Source organism: Opisthocomus hoazin, chromosome 3, assembly GCF_030867145.1.
Source record: "Opisthocomus hoazin isolate bOpiHoa1 chromosome 3, bOpiHoa1.hap1, whole genome shotgun sequence".
NCBI classification, from domain to species: Eukaryota; Metazoa; Chordata; class Aves; order Opisthocomiformes; family Opisthocomidae; genus Opisthocomus; species Opisthocomus hoazin.
In genome coordinates this window covers 25778623-25796822 of record NC_134416.1, presented here as the reverse complement: position 1 = coordinate 25796822, position 18200 = coordinate 25778623, and the positions used below count along the sequence as shown (strand labels likewise).

Genomic DNA, 18200 nt, shown 5'->3' with positions numbered 1-18200 from the left:
TGCATAGCAGATTGGTCTTCCAAAGCCAGGTTTGCCCATGGCTTTTCATCCAATACCTTATCTAGTTGGAACCGTACGGTAGATGCCACCTTTCTGTTGACAGTATTTATTTTACTGTGTTTTGATCCACTAGAGGTGGGTTACTTGCATCCCTCTTCCTAGAGCCTTGAACCTCTATGTATTTCAGCCTGCGAAAAGGGATCTCTTCAGCAGAGTCCTTCCGACTCGCGGTGGAGAGGGCAGTTTGCATAGACACCTTCATTTCTGCTCCAGAAACAACACGGCCAAACCATCTTTCATAAAACCCTTTTGTTTAAAAAAATGTGATTTTCTGGGTCCTCTGGCCCGGAATGGCTTGTTGGTTACCAGATGCAGATGGATATATCCTGTCATCGACCCACCACCTGGGAGGTCACTTCATTTTAAATCAGATAAGTTACAGGCTTAACTGCCCAGATATAGCTATGGGCTGTCTTTAATTGTACTTTGTGAGAAAATGTTTTTGCTGATTGAAGTTGCTATCTGATGAGCACTGCTAAGAGCTACTGGCATTTTTCTAAAAGGGGTTCAGATGCTTTTCCCATCGACAAAGAGTGAGGGATCGCTTAAGTGATCTGGATGTCCACAAATCCATGGGCCCCGATGGAATGCACCTACGAGTGCTGAGGGAGCTGGCGGATGTCATTGCTGAGCCACTCTCCATCATCTTTGAGAGGTCCTGGAGGACAGGAGAGGTGCCCGAGGACTGGAGAAAGGCCAATGTCACTCCAATCTTCAAAAAGGGCAAGAAGGAGGACCCAGGGAACTACAGACCGGTCAGCCTCACCTCCATCCCGGGTAAGGTGATGGAGCAGCTCATCCTGGAGGCCATCATGAAGCAAGTGGAAGAAAAGAAGGTTATCAGGAGTAGTCAGCATTCACCAAGGGGAAATCATGCCTGACCAATCTGATAGCTTTCTACGATGACATGACTGGCTGGGTAGACGAAGGGAGAGCCGTGGATGTTATCTACCTTGACTTCAGCAAGGCTTTCGACACAGTCTCCCATGATATCCTCCTGGGGAAGCTGAGGAAGTGTGGGCTGGATGAGTGGTCAGTGAAGTGCATTGAGAACTGGCTGAATGGCAGAACTCAGAGGGTTGTCATCAGCGGCGCTGAGTCTAGTTGGAGGCTGGTGACAAGTGGTGTCCCCCAGGGGTCAGTACTGGGCCCAGTCTTGTTTAACTTCTTCATCAACGACCTGGATGAAGAGTTAGAATGTACCCTCAGCAAGTTTGCTGACGACACCAAACTGGGAGGTGTGGTAGATACACCAGAAGGCTGTGCTGCCATTCAGCGTGACCTGGATAGGCTGGAAAGCTGGGCATAGAGGAACCTGATGAGGTTCAACAAGGGCAAGTGCAGGGTCCTGCACCTGGGGAGGAACAACCTCATGCATCAGTACAGGCTTGGGGTGGACCTGCTGGAGAGCAGCTCTGCGGAGAGGGACCTGGGTGTCCTGGTGGACGACAGGTTAACCATGAGCCAGCAGTGTGCCCTGGCTGCCAAGAAAGCCAATGGGATCCTGGGGTGCATCAAGAAGAGTGTGGCCAGCAGGACAAGGGAGGTTCTCCTTCCCCTCTACACTGCCCTGGTGAGGCCTCATCTGGAGTACTGTGTCCAGTTCTGGGCTCCCCAGTTCAAGAAAGATGAAGAGTTACTGGAGAGAGTCCAGCGGAGGGCTACAAGGATGGTGAGGGGACTGGAGCATCTCCCCTACGAGGAGAGGTTGAGGGAACTGGGCTTGTTCAGCCTGAGGAAGAGAAGGCTGCGAGGGGACCTAATAAATGCTTATAAATATCTGAAGGGTGGGTGTCAGGAGGATGGGACAAGCTCTTTTCAGTGGTGCCCAGCGACAGGACAAGGGGCAATGGGCACAAACTGAAGCAGAGGAAGTTCTGTCTGAACATGAGGAAGAACTTCTTCCCTCTGAGGGTGACGGAGCACTGGAACAGGCTGCCCAGGGAGGTTGTGGAGTCTCCTTCTCTGGAGATATTCAAGACCCGCCTGGACAAGTTCCTCTGCAGCCTGCTGTAGGTGACCCTGCTTCGGCAGGGGGGTTGGACTAGATGACCCACAGAGGTCCCTTCCAACCCCTACTATTCTGTGATTCTGTGATTCTGTGATCTGTGGTAAAGATCTACTCTTGGCCAAGGTGTCCACCCCTGAAATTCTCAAAAGATACTGCTTAAATTTGCTATGGCAGAGTTAAAGCTTCTCAGAGGTGTCCAAAAGAGCAAAGGAGATGACCAATCCACCAAGCACTAAACTATGGGAGAGCACTGTTGATTAAAACATCCACTAAACTGCTGTAAGAAAGATCCCAGGGAGGAAGATTTTTAACTACAGAAAGCAATGTGGAAGTTTATTGTCCTTGCTACTAAGTTCAGTTACTGTCAGTAGTTCAGTAACGATTTTGTCTTCTCTGATTTCAGGCAGATGGAGCTAGAGAGAGATTATCGGAGCAACAATACAACCGCCTTGTGGACTACATCACAAAGACATCTTATCACCTCGCGCCCAGCACCGCGACGGTGCCAGCACTGCAAACTGCGGCTACCGAACACCTTCTGACAATAACAAAAACGTATCAGTATGTAGTGGATCCAAATTTTGCCCAAGTATTCATCAGCAGATTCACCATGGTGAAAAATAAAGCCTTGAGGAAAGGGTTTAATTAATTACTGTTTGTGGTGAGTATAGCAAGGCCTTACCATTTTGAAAGCAATGCTTTCTCTGCAGCAACCTACATCAAGTAGAGATGCATATGGTTTTTGAGGAGGTAGGAGATGCTAACAAAGCTAAGCCCAATAGCTTCGCTAATCTTGACAACATTCCTGCTCCCCAGCCAAAATACTAATGCTGGAAGGAACGTGTTCTAGCAGACGAATAAAGTGAAAAGAAATGGCCTCGGGCTGCACCTCGATCAAAGCCCTTTTTCTTTTCAATAACTGAATATCAGAGAATAAGGAAAATTTGCGTGCACGCAGACATTTTTGCCACACACACAAAATGTGTATCAATACCTACTATATCATATTTTAGGGTCTGCCAGTTTCTGTTATAAACCAGGTTTATAACTCAGCTGTAAAAACTGGCTCAAGGCTGAGCCTTTCCCCCCGCACATGCACTCCCCCCAACACGTACGTCCTGAGGCAAAACATTTTCCCCCACTAAATCTGAAAAACGCGCTGTGGCTGGTTTAAGTTACTAGTGACAGCTGGGTTTTAGCACCACTTTAACCTTAAAATAGCTTCCTTTATTTGACTGAAGTTTTGCAGGACATTAGTCCTTAATGTAAACTAGTGCCTTCGTGCAGTTTGGAGAACAAAACATGAACTACAACATGAATTTATTTTTAAAACTGTCTGTATACAGAAACTTTATTTTATCCACCATCAGATTTTCAGAAGGACTCGCACTGTCTATCCGACATTGTGCGTTGTCTGGTTGTTAGCTGGAAGTCAGTAACGTGCAGTTCAAAAATCTGAGCCACAGAGCTCCATCACCTTGGAATCGCCCGAGAAGCTGCGAGCTCGGTGTAGCGCGGCTGTGCAGGTGCTGGGCACGGCCCTGCTGGCTCTCGCTTACTTCTGAGCTGCCGCTGCTACACACCACGTGCTCGCTGAAGCCTGAATTCACTTTATGCTCACCATCTTTGAACAGCTAAAACCAGGGATATTTAGAAACGTGACCTTTCAGATATGTTTGTGCTAAAGCAAAGTGAGGTTTGGGGTTTTTTTTCAAGTTGATCAAAAAGCATGGACCCGTGGGCTCCAATTACGTTCATAGTTAATGACGCCATCACGATACACTTACAAATACGATGTTAAACAGATCAAGACAAATGAGCTTTCTAAGTGTCTTAGTTGTCAGATGTTTTACAGTTTCTAGGAGACAAGAAATCACCATCTCTGGGCACCGTTAGATTACTTTATAAACCAAATCTGGCTATGGCAGCTTTATTTTGAAAAACAAAAGCTTACTCGGTTTTCAGCTATGCGTGTTACTTTTCTCCCCTTTTCTGCGTACTTACGGACATGAATTTTGCCTGGGGATCCCTGCACGTGGCTGGAATTGGAGACAAGAACTGGAATAAAAATCCGATCGTCATTTGGAGCAGAGACATATGCTTCATAGCTAATAACGTCTATGCATACTTGATATGACCAAATGCACAGCAAATAAGAATGTAGTAACTGCAACGTTGTCCCCGTGAGTTCTGTTTTGGTAAGAGGTATTTCTCAGCGCCGTGTCTCTCGTGTACTAAAAAACAGAAGCCTGGGATCTGCATCGTCCTTTCTGGAATGTGAAATAAGCCTATCCATTATCCACATTTCATACAGCGATTTAATAACTTAGCCATTGTTTAAATAACACTATTTAAAAACTGTGTATGTACATAGACACACATGCTTCATTCCTGAATATTTTATGGAAATAGTTTAATACTTCTAATTTTGCATATTGGTGGATAAATTGTAATATAATGAGATTGTTTAAAGGTAATAAAGCTATTCCTATGATACTTGGTTTTGTGAGCTGTTTGGTCCTTCAGTTCCAAGGGAGTGAACGGGTGGGTCACTGCATGGAACAAGGACAAGACCGACATGCAAGCCTCACGTAGACCCCACTGGATTCCAGTTGGTCACTGGGCTTGGTCATGTGCCACAAAATGCAATGGATCATGACAATACTTTGGAAGTCCAACCTGACAATTAGCTTGCCAAAAAGCAGGTGCTGACAAGTTTTACGCTTTTGCGACTAACTGCGTCAGAAGAGCACTGCGGTCACCCTTGGAAGGGCACCGAGCTGGCCGGTCACTCTCTGGTACGCAAACCAGCCACGAGGATGCAAACGCACCCATAAGAAATGAAGGCAGGCAGCAGTTTCCTTGCTAGATGTTTGTAGATTGCAGCCATTGTTTAAGATACATTTGTGGTTTTCCTGAATTATATTCTCCTGGAATAAACACCTGCTTAAATCACACTCTTCAGCGACTTAAGCCAGTGTTTTACTGTATTAGGCAGGTTCTTTCTCCCCCTTCTGACCGCACGTATGGAAACGTGTGTGAAGACAGCGTATAAATCAGCCTCTCCTACCTATGAGTGGGTGAACTACAAAAACAAAGTTGTCCAAGGAGCAGCTGCCTGTACTTAGCTGCTAAAGCACTCCAATGTGTACTCTTAAAACATGCCTACGCTCTTAATGCTCGTCAGACCTGGAGAGCTCACAACCTCGCGTCTAGCTTTTTAGTTTGCTTCCAGAGCAATCAATCATTCCTCAAACACTTGAGAATAAAGCCAGCCAGCCAAAGATTTGAAGGCATGGTCGGGCTTATACACAGCAAGACCTTTCCCATAGTAGTTTAGGTCACACGATTCCATTCCATGTATTCATATTTCATAGATATGAAATATATATTTCATAATATATATGAATATATATAAATATAGCAAAATCCATTACAGATGGGATAGTCTCACAGTGGACAAGCGTGTTTTTCAGCTGTGCCTCTCCCACAAACAGCATGCCAGCCCCTGCACCAAGCAGCTGATCAGGTCTAGCTCACACAGGTCTGTCTTGGGCCATGCCAAGTCCCGCTCCCAAATCCCGTGACACAGGGTAAGCTGAACTCTTGCTGGCAAAGGCAAAAAGAAGAAAGAAAAAATAAAATAGGAGACTTGATGGGTTGGTGCTGGTTTCAGAGACGGCTGGCCCTTCTGCCTACCCCTGCGTTAGGTACCTGCTTTGCCCTCCGTTCCCCTGCAGAAAGCGAGCTGCGGGCTGGCTGGTGTCGCCTGCTGAAGGGAAGCCCTTGCCCTGCATCCCCGGTGAGGCCGTAACACAAGAGAGACCCAACGGCACCCTGCAGGCTCTCGAAGCACAGACAACACAGGCGTTCGTTTAGCCAGCTACATCACTCGCTCTGCTCTACCAGCAAAAAGCTGTCCTCAGTCACCAGCCTCTCGCGTCTTTAAGTCAAGGCACGCTGGTAACGGAAGGAACACAGACCGCAACAGTAACTGCTGTTGGCTCCAACGGTTTAGAAGACACTCAGAATTTAAAAGTATGTTAATTCGTGGCAACTGGAGGGGCCAGAGCTGTGCAGGAAGCCAGGCCTGTTAGCCTGCACGCCTGGCAGTAGCAAGTTGCTTTGCCGCTTAAGCTTGTCAGCATGACTAAAGACCCCCAGCTATTTAAACCTGCAGACATGCCTGAGAGAATGTTAGTCAGCACTTAATGGCACCGCTGTTTATAAGGTACCTTGGGAAGATAAATGGCTGTCATTTGCTATTGTTACGCTTTCGTTTACATTTATAGGAGCAGGGGTATTTTGATTACTGGATGGTTTCCCCTGCACTGCTAATGTCAAATTCTTTCTTTGCTTCAAGGAAGCATCGACCATATGGAGAGGTTAAAGAAAATGCCCTGTTGCTCTGCAACACTGTGCTGGACCAAATACGTTATTGACGTGCTTTCATTAGTCCAAATGTTGCTCACGATACCTATTAAGTGTTAAGTAGTTAACGATCCATTTAAGAGTCACTCCAAACAGGATTTGAAGACCTTCACACACAACACAGATGGCTTAATTTGTCACACCGCTTCATAGAAAGCCCTCCCTCCCTCCACCCAACACCATCGCCTCCTGCCCCAGCACCCACCTTCAGCAGGAGCCACAGCCCCAGCCCCGCCCTGCGACAGGCAAGGCACAAAGCCTCTTCCCAGTGTTCCCAGCAACGGCTCCGTGGCAGAAGGTGGAGCAGCAGGTCTGGGGCTACGCAGAATGCAGCACAGCTCGAAACGCTGCTTCACTGACTGCTTCCAGGTGTTGGAAAGGAGATCGTAAGTGCTGAGAAGCAGCACGCAAAGATTTTCATTACTGTAATACCCTAAAATAAGTATTATGTCTATCACCCTCTTTCCCCTCGTACATCAGACGCATGGGAACACACCTGCAGCCGAGAGGCATTTCCCAATTAAGAGTTGCATACCATGCACGAGAGTGGGCATTCGCATAGTTATCAGTCTTGATGTAAGAGTTTGCTGCCGTAAGGAAGGCAACACAGTGATGGCAGCAGCAGAAGATAGGGAGGTTGGCTAGTATACTGCCAGAATTCCTCTCCAAATCCTTTCATCTCCAGGTCAGTTCACCTTCTGAAGCCAGAGGTAACACAGAGTAATGCAGACCCTTCCGGAAATCCAGCCTCCCCCTTCCCCTAACTGCCCTCTCGCACATTCCCATCAGCAGCAAAGACAACCGCGCTGTACCCGCCTAGGGATATACTTCGTTACCAAACGTGGAATTTGGCCAAAACAGAGACGCAAATAATTCCTGGGGGAAAGAAAACTACACTTACTCATCTTCAGCAATTTATGCAGACCTTCCACCGCTCTTCCCAGCATCTGAGCATTTAAGCATTTCAACATTAACGAAGACAACTAAGCGCCACTGATGTGTAGTTTATTTATTGAGTCACGTTAGAGCGTGCCATGCATGGAAGTGCATTACACTTCACAATTCAGCGAACAAATAAGGTTCGGTCATCAAGTCTCCTTTAGACTGAAGGGGATCTGCAAGACAAAAAAAAATACTAAGTTATGTTGGACAACCTTCATGCTGTAAGTATATGTATCAGTATGTATGAATGCAAAGCAACAGAAATGTTTATGCGGTGGTTTAGTCTAGAGGAATTCCCCCTGTTATTTCCTGATGGTTTAAGATTCACACACCCTTCATGTGGCAAACAGAAGTGAAACATGGAACAAATCAAGAGCTGGAACAATGCTGCACAGCACGTCAGATCCACTATACATGCTGCACTGATAACTGAATCAATCTTGCAAAGGGCCTGAAGGAGAAAGGAATGCGGCTTTCAGAGAGCAGCCAGAGAGGAAACAAGTGGTGTAGGCAACCTACCAAGGAAGGGAGAAAACCAAATTCAGATTGCTTCTCCCCATTGCACTGAACACAGTCCAAGACCAGCTGTGCTCCATGACAAGAGTCATGCAAACGGTTCGCACCAAACTCTCAGCTTGCCCCTTTATTCTACCACTGAGCACGCTGTAGAGGTAGGATATCCCTCAAATTCATACCTGCACTTGGCTTCCATTATCGCTGTCGCCACAAGGCCCACGACAAGTAGACGAAACAGAGTAAATTCACACTTTGGTACCAAGTTGCCTACATGCCCAGCGCAGGAACATACTCGGGGCAGAGTTCCAGGAGAACACCTTGACTCACGAATTCTCCTCCGTGACTACCCTACCCTTTCCTCAATTTTGGGGCTAAGTACCGATTCCGGTGAGTATTCGATGAGGTTAAACCACTGTATTTACTGCCACGTACAGAATATATTCCAGTAAAACAGGAGATGTCGACCATGCATGACCACTGTGCCCTTCACATAACTACACCAAAAAAGCATCAAATTCAACCTCCATCCAACTTCCACAGCAAAGATTTAAGCTACCGAGGCAACTGAAAATGTCGTCCATCTGTTCTGTGCACTTGTCCTTTTCACAGTCTTTTCAGAACATCTGAACCACTGGCATTGCTTTCTCTTTCTTCTACTTACGTATTCACATGCAGGCACAAAAAAAACCCCTCTTACTACTATGAAGGAGTGAAAAATACCAGTTCTTATATAAATAGGCTGAGGAATAAAAAGCATCAGCAATTCAGACAAAACCACATATGAAGATTTGTCTTTCACATTTTCTTTTGAGCTGGTGTAATGAAGAAACGGAAGAAATGTTTAGGAAACATTTAATTTTAACAGGTGCACACAATGTGCAACATTGTTTTTTTTTAAGCTGCAAACAGGAACATAAGCTAAAGGAGAGCGGAGCTCCATTTGCACTGAAAAAAACCCTGCCCATGAATCCAATTAAATATTCAACACGCATCCTTGTTGACAGTGTTTGTTTCAAATGATTTTACCACCAGATGGCCTGTCGGAATACTCTGATGAAGGCCACCTGACTAAAGAATGCAGTTCTAGTGTCTAAGACAGTTTAAAAGTGCTTATCTATTAGCAATAGGACTGAACCAGCGGCGGAATTACCAGGATTAAAACCAGGTAAATTTATCATTTCATTATTTACCTTTGTTGCAGTCATAGCTAAAGAACAGGAGTTTCCCCCCTCACAAAAAAACAACGAAGGGATTGCCACCTTTTTTTTTTTTAAAGCTTTGTTAGAAGAGCTGGAGCTCTGCTTTTTTCACGTAATTGCATTACGCAGAAAACAGAGAGTTGTAGTAGATTGTCACACAACAGAATTTAGTATTAAGTGTTAAGTACAAATGTTTTATTCAATCTTGCTGCTTTAAGCAAACAGGCTGAGAAAATCCAGCTGGCCACGATAATTAGAGCCACAGATTATCACGTAATGATCACAATATGAAAACATTCCAAAAGAATGAAAAAGCTATCATTCTAGATTAGTTTGAAGTCATTTTAAGAGAAGCAGAGAACTCAATGTAAGAAATCTGGATCAGGAGGGGGGAGGAATTCTTTACTGAGTTGTCACACCATGAACTTGTGCAGTTTAGTGAGTGTGTTTATTAACAACTACGACAAGGCTGAAATCAACTTTTTTTGCCCTGGTGTTATGACAACAAGTAAGGGAGAATAAAGTTTGGTAGTCTTCTAACAAAAGGCTGCGTAAAGTGCTATGAAAATAGCATTGTGAACAAAGTTCCATTCAAGCTTAATTCAGTATGGCAAAAATCTGAATATTAGTACACAGAGCTGTATGCCATTGCGATTTATATACATATACACACACGTATGTATGTAAAAACATTTCCCCTCATGACTAGTTATCTTCCCCCTCTCACCAACTTCAAAAGACAAAAGGATGTGTGGGAGCTGTCTCTGTTTCTTACATTAAGATGCATGCTATGAGACAGAGACAGCCTCTCCATTTTCTCATTCACTGTTCCACCACAAGTACGTAAGGAGTAGACATAGACAGCCCGAAGCTAAGCAGTTCAAGATGTGACAGCATCAGCATGAACAGTGATAGCAGGCAATCTTACAGTCTTAAACAAGAGCTTTGTCTCCTCTCCACGTGAAGACAGAATGGTTCTGAACATGTCTGCGTGAGGAGGGAAAGGCCTGGCATCACCCTGTGCAAGTCTCCTACATCACCGAAGTTACACACATGCCCCGGAAGGTATTCAGGAGCTTTCGAGTCCACTTTTACTCCCTGATCTCCAGTTCCCCTACTCCTTTATGTTTTTGTTACCCGGAGGTCTCTCAAGCGCTATGTGCATTCTTTTTCTTTGGGAGCACCTTGCTATTTGATCAAAATGGAAGCACCTCCAAAGAGAAGCACAATGTTTCACTGAAACAACCTAACTTACTTGTGTTCTAATGCAGAGTAGCTTATTACCTGTAAATCCAGGCTGGCATCATTTGGGCGGCGCAGACTCAAACACACCAGCTGCTCTCATGGCTTCGAAGTCCTTCATGGGATCATAGTTTTTATAGAACTCTGCATAAGCTCGTTTTCTGGGCTCAGCAACTCCAAACTGGAAAGTAACACACAGAAAAATTAAAGCTTGCGAAGCTTTACAAACAGAATTTTTTTATATTAGTGCTATGATTTGTATCAGTGCGTATCGCTCTAAAAAGACTTTAGCTCAAATTAGTAAAATATTACTTTGTTCTTGTTCAAACCTATAGTTCAGGCTACCTGACCACTGGTCAGGCAAACAAATGTAGGAAATGTCCAAAGTGAAACCTTAAAAACAAAGTCCATTAGAAAACAGCAAATTACACTTTTAAGACCCAGAAAAACTCCACCTGTATTGACACTCAAGCGTCCAGTGCCCAGCCTGCTAATAGTTTTATGTGTTAAACACACCATTCCGGCAAGTTCTGTGCCTGTGGACAGCTGCAAAACTGTAACTCTGGATAAAATGGCATCCTAAAATAACGTGCTACATCTGAGCTACACAGAAGGTCAACTACAGCAGTCTGATAAAATTTTACAAGACTGACAAGCCAGTCTCACAGCGTCCTGACACAAAAGGCAGAGTCCTGACTCCTTGGATACTCATTCACTTGAAGCACAGGCATATGCTCAAAAAGCCCCCCAAAATGTGAAGGAAAAGTCCAAGGTGGGTTTGTCTGACAGTGCCAAACATGTAACAAAGTAAATCACTACCGAGATCCATGTTACTTGTTCTAAATAAGGTCTGCTGCCTTACAAGTGTATTAATGTGGGGGTGTCAAATAAGGTATAAAACCACAGACTATTAAAAAAATTATGTTCTAAGTTGGACCACAAGCTTGCCTAGCTCTTAAAGGATGTGTTAAGTAGATGTTGGGCGTTAACTGTGAGAGCGTACTGTTTGTGACAGACATGCGTTGATCTCTGAGAAGTTTAAGTCGACAGTGATATTTTTGTGACGAACAACCTGAAATTAACTTAATTGCTAGTTACTTTTATCAATAGCTTCCTGAGTACTCAAATGCTGCAAATAGTATATGAGCGAGTTCAGTGGACAAACCAAGCTCCAGTTCTTCCACAGTAATTCAAACTGTATGAGATCCAAGAATCATTAGTAAAGGCATTCAAGAACAACTACCACTCTTCTCTTTATCAGAAGTCTCTTAAGGACCACAAAAACAAACCACAATTTGTAAGTGGGGTTTTTTTTTGAAATTGATATCTTCAGTGTGAAGGACGAGTCTTCAAACTGCTTATGAGCAAGTTTTCTGAAATCAGTCTAGAGACAAAATAAGACTTTGACAATTCTCTTGAGTCTCAGATACTGTGACAGGAAGAGACACAAACTATCTAGAGTTAATGTGCATCAATTGCGCAAATGATCAACAGTAGTCTAGGACCAGGAGACTCGAGGTTAAGTTGTCACGATTTGCGTGATCTTGTTCACACAGCTTAAGGCATGAGGTTACTCATACCATTTCTTCAAATGAAGATTAGGAAAATTTGTGTTCTGGAAACATGCTTACAAAAATACATTACTAAAGCTGTCTGATGAACAGCTCAAGCAAATCTCAACAAAAAAATATTATGAATTCTTAAAACGCTCTAATGAGTCCAGTTCATAATTGAATGACTACAGATCTCACCTTGTATAAAGCTGCACATCCCACAGATACAAAAAATGCCCCAAATAGGTGTAACTTCATCCGCCTGGCCAACAGGCGCCGCATTTGTGGCTTAGGCAATAGTGCAGATGACATGGTGATTGTATTTCCTAAAACAAAAAAAAATAAAAAAGAGAGAAAAGACTTGTGGGACAAGAAGCTCTACTTCAATAATTTTCTGTAATTCTACTCCAGAAAGATGGTGCTTTTTGTACCGTGTAATAACCATTATCACAACAGCGCTCCTTCTCTATTTGACTTCTCAGTGAGAACATTTAAGGGACATCATTCAAGGACAACCTACTGAGGCCGTGAATCTCAGCAAGCTTTTATACTCCTTACACCCAGCACTCATGGGACCGAGGTTGGCCTTCGCTGCTCACACTGAACCCCTCCCTCCCCGCAGGGACTACCACCTCCCTCGGGCCCGCAGCCCTGGTGCTTACATCAGAAGACGTTCAGAACACTGACCACATTTATTGATTTCTCAGAAAAAGCACATGCCTCCTGAACCAGTTTGCGGCTTGTTTCTTTAACGCGACTGCAAAACCTCTTGCGTTGAAGAGTTATTTACTATTCGGTAAGATGCTACCGAAACCCGGCAGGGCCTGCAGCCCGTGCCCCAGGGCCGCGCAGCGGGCGGCGGCCCAGCGGCCCCACACGCCTCGGTGCTGCCCGCGGCCGCGCAGGCCCGCTCCCCGCTCCCGCTCAAGAGGCACCATGGCGGGCAGGCCCTCTCCGGCCCCGCCGCCGCAGGAGGGTGGCCCCCCTCCCCTCCCCTCCCCTCCTCACGGAAGGCGGCCCGGCCCCTCGCCGCCACCCTCAGGGACACGCAGAGGTCACGGGCAGCGGCGAGGGGCCGCGGCCGTGGCGGGGTCGCGGCCGAGGGGATGGAGGGTGGGGGAGGCGGGGGGGACCGGGGCAGCGGCGGCAGGCGCCGGGAGCGCGAGCGCGGCCCTCACCTCAGCGCGGGCCCACCAACGTCCTTCCGCCTCGCCGGCCGCGCGCCCTCTGCGGCCCCACTACCCCGCATGCGCGGGAGCGGCGGCGCCGGTACGGCGAGCGGCTGGGCTCAAACGCGGCAACGCGCGCACGCCCGCGGCGGGCGGGGGGAGCGTGCAGGCGGCCGGCGCGGAATGACAGTCTTTACAGAGTGTGCTAACAACGAGTGGCCAGGCCCAGAAACAAATCGAGCAGCCCGTGGTCCTTCCCGGGCATCCCTGAGCCGGTGTTTGTGCCTTCCGTGGAGATGAGCGCGGGCGTGCGCTGCCCGTGTTCCCGCCTGGTCGCCGCTCGCACGCGGTGCTGTCGTCGTTTTCGATACCTGGGCACTCTCTGCGGGATTTACACTAAACGCTCCGGACTCCGGCCCCGAGAAAGCTGGAGCCTCTCCCGCGCAGCGAGGCGTTCGTTCAAGCCTTGCGCTTCTTTGCCAGAGCCGGCAGATCCTGAGGTGGAACGGCAGCGGAGACGGGCCCCTGGCGCTGAAGGGAAGTGGCTTTTCCTTTGGTGGGGCCGAAGAAGAGGAAAGTGTCAGCAGAAAATGGCAGAGAGAAATCATGCAGCCACGACTGCAAGCTGGGAGAACGGTCTTTGCAACAGAAGTCTGAGTCGATGTAATCTGGGCAACGTTCCTCAGGCTGAGGACACGTTGGTTACAGTAGTTGAGGCTGAAGTGAAGAATATCTGTCCAAGAGTTAACGCAGAAGGCCAAATGTTAATGATGTCATGCAGAAAGAACGACAAGATAGATTTGTAACCTGACTGTGGGGGTCTGAGGAGATACCTGCTCCCACAGGGTTGGACCTGAGGCTGTTCCTGAGGCGAGCTCACACTGTTGTTCCGTGAGACGAGGAAAGAAAGGGCAGGGAGAGTTGTCTAGGGGATCTTAAAAGCTCAGCACAACTTGCCCTCGTATTATGCAATGTCAGAATAAGAGGATATGAAATTAATCTGAATAAAAGCATAGCAAGTTTCATGGCTAGTGTCATTATAAATTATATATGAGGAATTTTCCTGTAAACGCCAGTCTTGGTGAGACAATATTTTAGTGGATGGGCCTAGGTCTGCAAATAAAAGAATCACGATTGCTGTTTTCAATAGCTTACTTCATGGCTGGCCGGGACATTAAATTCTTTTCTATGTGACCAGTTTCCCCATGTGTCTGAGATACTGCTGGCTAGGCATCTTTGTGTTACAGTTAAGATGCTAAATGAAGTGCTAATTGTTATTATTCTTTGACATCATTACTGTGGAATATACAGCCAACTCCTTATTGTTTTGTATAAAGGGCAGTTCAGGACTGTGCAAATCAGGGATAAAAAAAGGATGGAGGCTACAATGGCGGAAGAGCCGTGGAAGGAGGGTGGAGATTACCAGCTCCGTCAAGTCAGTGCACTGAGTTGCTTCCTATCACTCCAGTTTCTCGATGGATTGTAAGACTGAATGCAGTTCTGGACCCAAGCCGACCCTGTGCACCCAAGTACATTAAAACAAATAAGCCACCTGAGAAGGCTGAGGCATACGGCACACAGACAACAGCAGTCACTTCCTTTCCACCCAGTCCCTGGTGTTTCTGGTGCCTGCTTCCAATGTCTTTTGGACATGAATATTAGTACCGTTTGCTCAAAAGGTGCCACAGTTAACAAACTAGAGTCTGCAGTCCTCTTTTCCTCTCCAAAATAGAGTAGCACCAGCAACAATTGACACTTCTTCATGGTGTCCTTGAAAGGAATCGTCTTTTGAGGAGTGAAGGAAGGCATTAATGCTAAATCATTTCTTGCTTATGCTCCATTGAAATTTAAAATAAAATTTACCTCTGACTTTAGAGAGAGAAAACTTAGGCAGTGAATCCTTGTCTTTTCCACAAAGAGTGCCAGCTGTGATACTTAGGACTGCACTTTCTGTGGTGTGGACTGGAGCCGACTAGGAACAGGACTGTGACAATCAAGTGATTGTGCATACGCCACAAAAAGTCTTTAGATAATCATAATCTGGATCAAATTAGGAACGAAAGTCTACTGGAAAAAGACCACATGGGACATCAGCAATCCCCCGAGCCAGCTGCATTGCTAAATTGTTTGTGATAAAATCTACCTCTATTACGAAAGAAAGAATATTAAACACTGCCGTGTGCCACGTATCAAAATGCATACATTTGTGCTCCTCCTGCCATTTCTGTGGCAGAAATTAACTAATCAAATACTCTTTTACCACGGCTGTGTCAACAGCAATCAATGGTGCTGTGGAACAAACAAAGATATTGTGGCTCAAGACATTATTTAATAGAATTGGAATGGCAGCTGTACAAAAAATGAGGGTGAATCAATGATTCCTAAATGGAAAAAGTCAAAATTAGTAGGAGGAAGAAAAATATTTTTGTACTTCCAAAAGGGCATTACAAACAAAGGAGGGAAAAAAAGCAAAAGTTCAAATCAGAATAAATGGAGCGGAGAGAGATTTCACAAGCCTTTGTTGATTTTATGCATGCTTCTGAGATAGAAAAATCTCAAAAAAAGCAATTTCTTAAGTTTTGTTCAACTTGTAAAGAGACAGATTTTGGTATTGTTATGTACATCAAATAGTGATATAATTATGTGAATGACCCTCTGTTTGGTACCACCGTGAGCTATGTTGTTAAAAAAAGAGACTCAGCTATTTCCCAAGTTCCCAACTAGCGGTCAAGACATGGCTGATGTCTACATTCGGGCCCAAGAACTAGAGAACACGTCAGGTTCCACAGCTCGGACATTTAACATTCACATGGTAATTTTTTTTTAATGCTTTTTTTCTGAACTGGAGTGTGGTTCTGTGTTAATTGTTCTCACTCTGAAGTCCTCCAGGGTCAGAGGGCCTATATGAAATTGATACACCGCTTATTTCAGCAACAGAAAAACCTTGTTTAGATAAACTGGATTTTTAAAGAAGTAATACTCTGTACACGTGTCATTCTTACCGAAAGGTTTGGCTTAGACGAGTCTAAGTCACCGTTCATTGCCAGAAACGTTCTACATTATCATCTGATTTCTTAGAAAAAAACAGAAACACTCCCACCAAAACACCTCCTTCCAGTCCCTGCTCCTTGCTCAAATCTGTTAAAATGATGCCAGGATTCTTCTATCTTTTGTAGTTTTAAATGTTATGTAGCTTGTCTGCAACAGAAATAAAGCCATCAAGGACAGTGTTTTTATACTGTTCCTTCACTCCTCTGTATTGAGTAAGTATAAAGTATAAGTACAAAGTATAGAGTAAGGCCGAGAGGTGCCTTACTCTGGGGAGGTTTTTTCATTCCACATCCTCGTTTTTCCAGGCAGGAACCTGTGGAGTTAAACCACCTTTACAGACAAATACTCTGGTTTACAGTTTAACCAGTCAGCACACAAAGTTGTTACACGTAATTCAGTCTCTACAGTCCCGCCTCAGCAGGCAGCAGCCCGTCGGACATCGGCCGCAAGCATTCCCAGCCCGGGTTCAGCGCCAGAGAGTGTCCAGGGTAGGAACCGCGTGGGAGCAGAGTTTCTCCTTTTGGCAGTGACAGTAAGGGCGACAACACGAAGACACAAGGCCAAGCTTTTCACACTCCTTTCCAAAGCACAGCGCTGTCAATGTGCTGTGGCATGCTTTATTTTCACACGAGGCAATACTCTCTAGCTCCAAACATTGGCCACCGTATGGAAACTGTCGTGTGGCAGACGATGTCCGCGTGGCCTGCCCAGCAGTCCTGGTGAGTCTGCATACACAAGCACCTGGTACATTACCACTGCTCTCCTTGGTCATGGTTGCATTACAGTAAGTCTGAGCCGGAGATTCATGGGTGCCCTTTGTGAGTCCAAAGCCACTGAAATAAGGAGTGTTCTTCATACCTTGGTAGGGTTTAGACCAGACTTTTTGTTAGCTTCTGTTTTTCCTAGATGTGACCAGTGATCATCTGACCTCCAGGAAAGTGGGAAGTGGCCAGCGGCTGCTGTTCATGCAGCTAGCGTTTTGTTCAAGGAATTAATTCTGCCGGAAAACGACAGACCAATTTAGCTGTGGGTGTAAAACAGTGGTTGTGAAGTGGGAAGGCCTCCTTTGAATAGAAGATTGGACTCACACTCCGCAAGGCACAACATTTGGCCCCTTCTTCCATTCGGTTCAACATGCTTGCTGTGGGCAGCTTTTGGCTCAATGTGCTCCTCTCAGAGGACCGAGCTGTGTAGAGAGGAGAAGGGGCCTTACTCAGGTCAGGGACTGCACCCCAAGGGAGCGACACCTAAAATGTGCAGCTGTAGGATTTGAACTGGAGACATCTGTGCTCGTTATTCAATTTACGCGGGACAATGCGGAGCTCATTCTGACAAAACAGACTGGTCCAGGTCATGTGTAAAGTGCCGCTTTTGCAATTGTTTCCTCTGGCGAGTTTTTATACCTTTTCCTGTAGGTTTCTAAACTTCTCGTTTTAGTCTGTTTTAATTCATGTTGATGTGATGACATGGTAAGCGTTATGAGATGGTGGCAAATTTTCCTTTCTGGGTCTGAAATGACAGTCTAGAAGGAAGGGGGGGGTCTCTTTCAGATATGTTGCAACTGGTATCATCATGCTGCAGTCACCTCAACCAAATTCTGTCCATTTATGAAAACAGAGTCCATGAACACAGTTAAAATCAAAAATAAAATAAAAAGTCCCCCAGAGATGATATATTTCTTGACCTCTCTCTGACCTGGTGAACAAATTTGGAGCCTGAAAGCTTGTCCATTGTTTCCAATTATATCACCTGGCCTAATAAAAGATATCCACTCTTCCTGAAAAATGCCATTGCTTTTGTTTATCTTGGTGTCGGAAGAACCTATCGACTTAGGATTGCTGTGTTGTGTAAAAGCTCCATAGCTTTTATTTGATATTTGTGGTACTGCAAATAGAATAGGTTTTCTTTACAATCATAACTTTGGCAACACTTGGAAGTCCCAGCAGTCAGGGAGTCTGTGACTGCAAGATCCGCAGTGGAACTAAAATCGATGTCGGGTTGTGGTCCCAGCTTTGAAAGGTGAGGC

General features: G+C 45.6%; 2 protein-coding genes across 8 annotated transcripts in view; one reads left to right on the top strand and one right to left on the bottom strand.

Annotated features, from left to right (window-relative positions):
* The window catches only part of VPS13B (vacuolar protein sorting 13 homolog B), a 482877-nt gene extending 478310 nt beyond the window's left edge, over nt 1–4567 (top strand). For all 7 annotated transcript variants that reach the window (XM_075415801.1, XM_075415802.1, XM_075415804.1 and 4 more), the window contains one exon: nt 2475–4567. In XM_075415801.1, the coding sequence (XP_075271916.1) occupies nt 2475–2720 (246 nt within the window). In that variant the 3' untranslated portion in view covers nt 2721–4567. The remainder of the gene's footprint in view (nt 1–2474) is intronic.
* Nucleotides 4568–7496: 2929 nt separating this feature from the next.
* Nucleotides 7497–13234, bottom strand: COX6C (cytochrome c oxidase subunit 6C). Its single transcript, XM_075415796.1, has 4 exons — nt 13133–13234; nt 12153–12280; nt 10444–10582; nt 7497–7617 (listed from the first exon to the last, which is right to left on the bottom strand). The coding sequence occupies exons 2-3, from the start codon at nt 12264–12266 to the stop codon at nt 10463–10465; spliced, it is 234 nt and encodes a 77-aa protein (XP_075271911.1). The 5' UTR covers nt 12267–12280; nt 13133–13234; the 3' UTR covers nt 7497–7617; nt 10444–10462.
* Nucleotides 13235–18200: the final 4966 nt, after the last annotated feature.

Bases quoted from the DNA above. Each gene is read 5' to 3' on its own strand.
- COX6C (XM_075415796.1), bottom strand. From the start codon at position 12,266: ATGTCATCTGCACTATTGCCTAAGCCACAAATGCGGCGCCTGTTGGCC. The intron at 10,583-12,152 runs GTGAGATCTGTA...GTTACTTTCCAG, and splicing joins GATGTGCAGCTTTATACAAG to TTTGGAGTTGCTGAGCCCAG.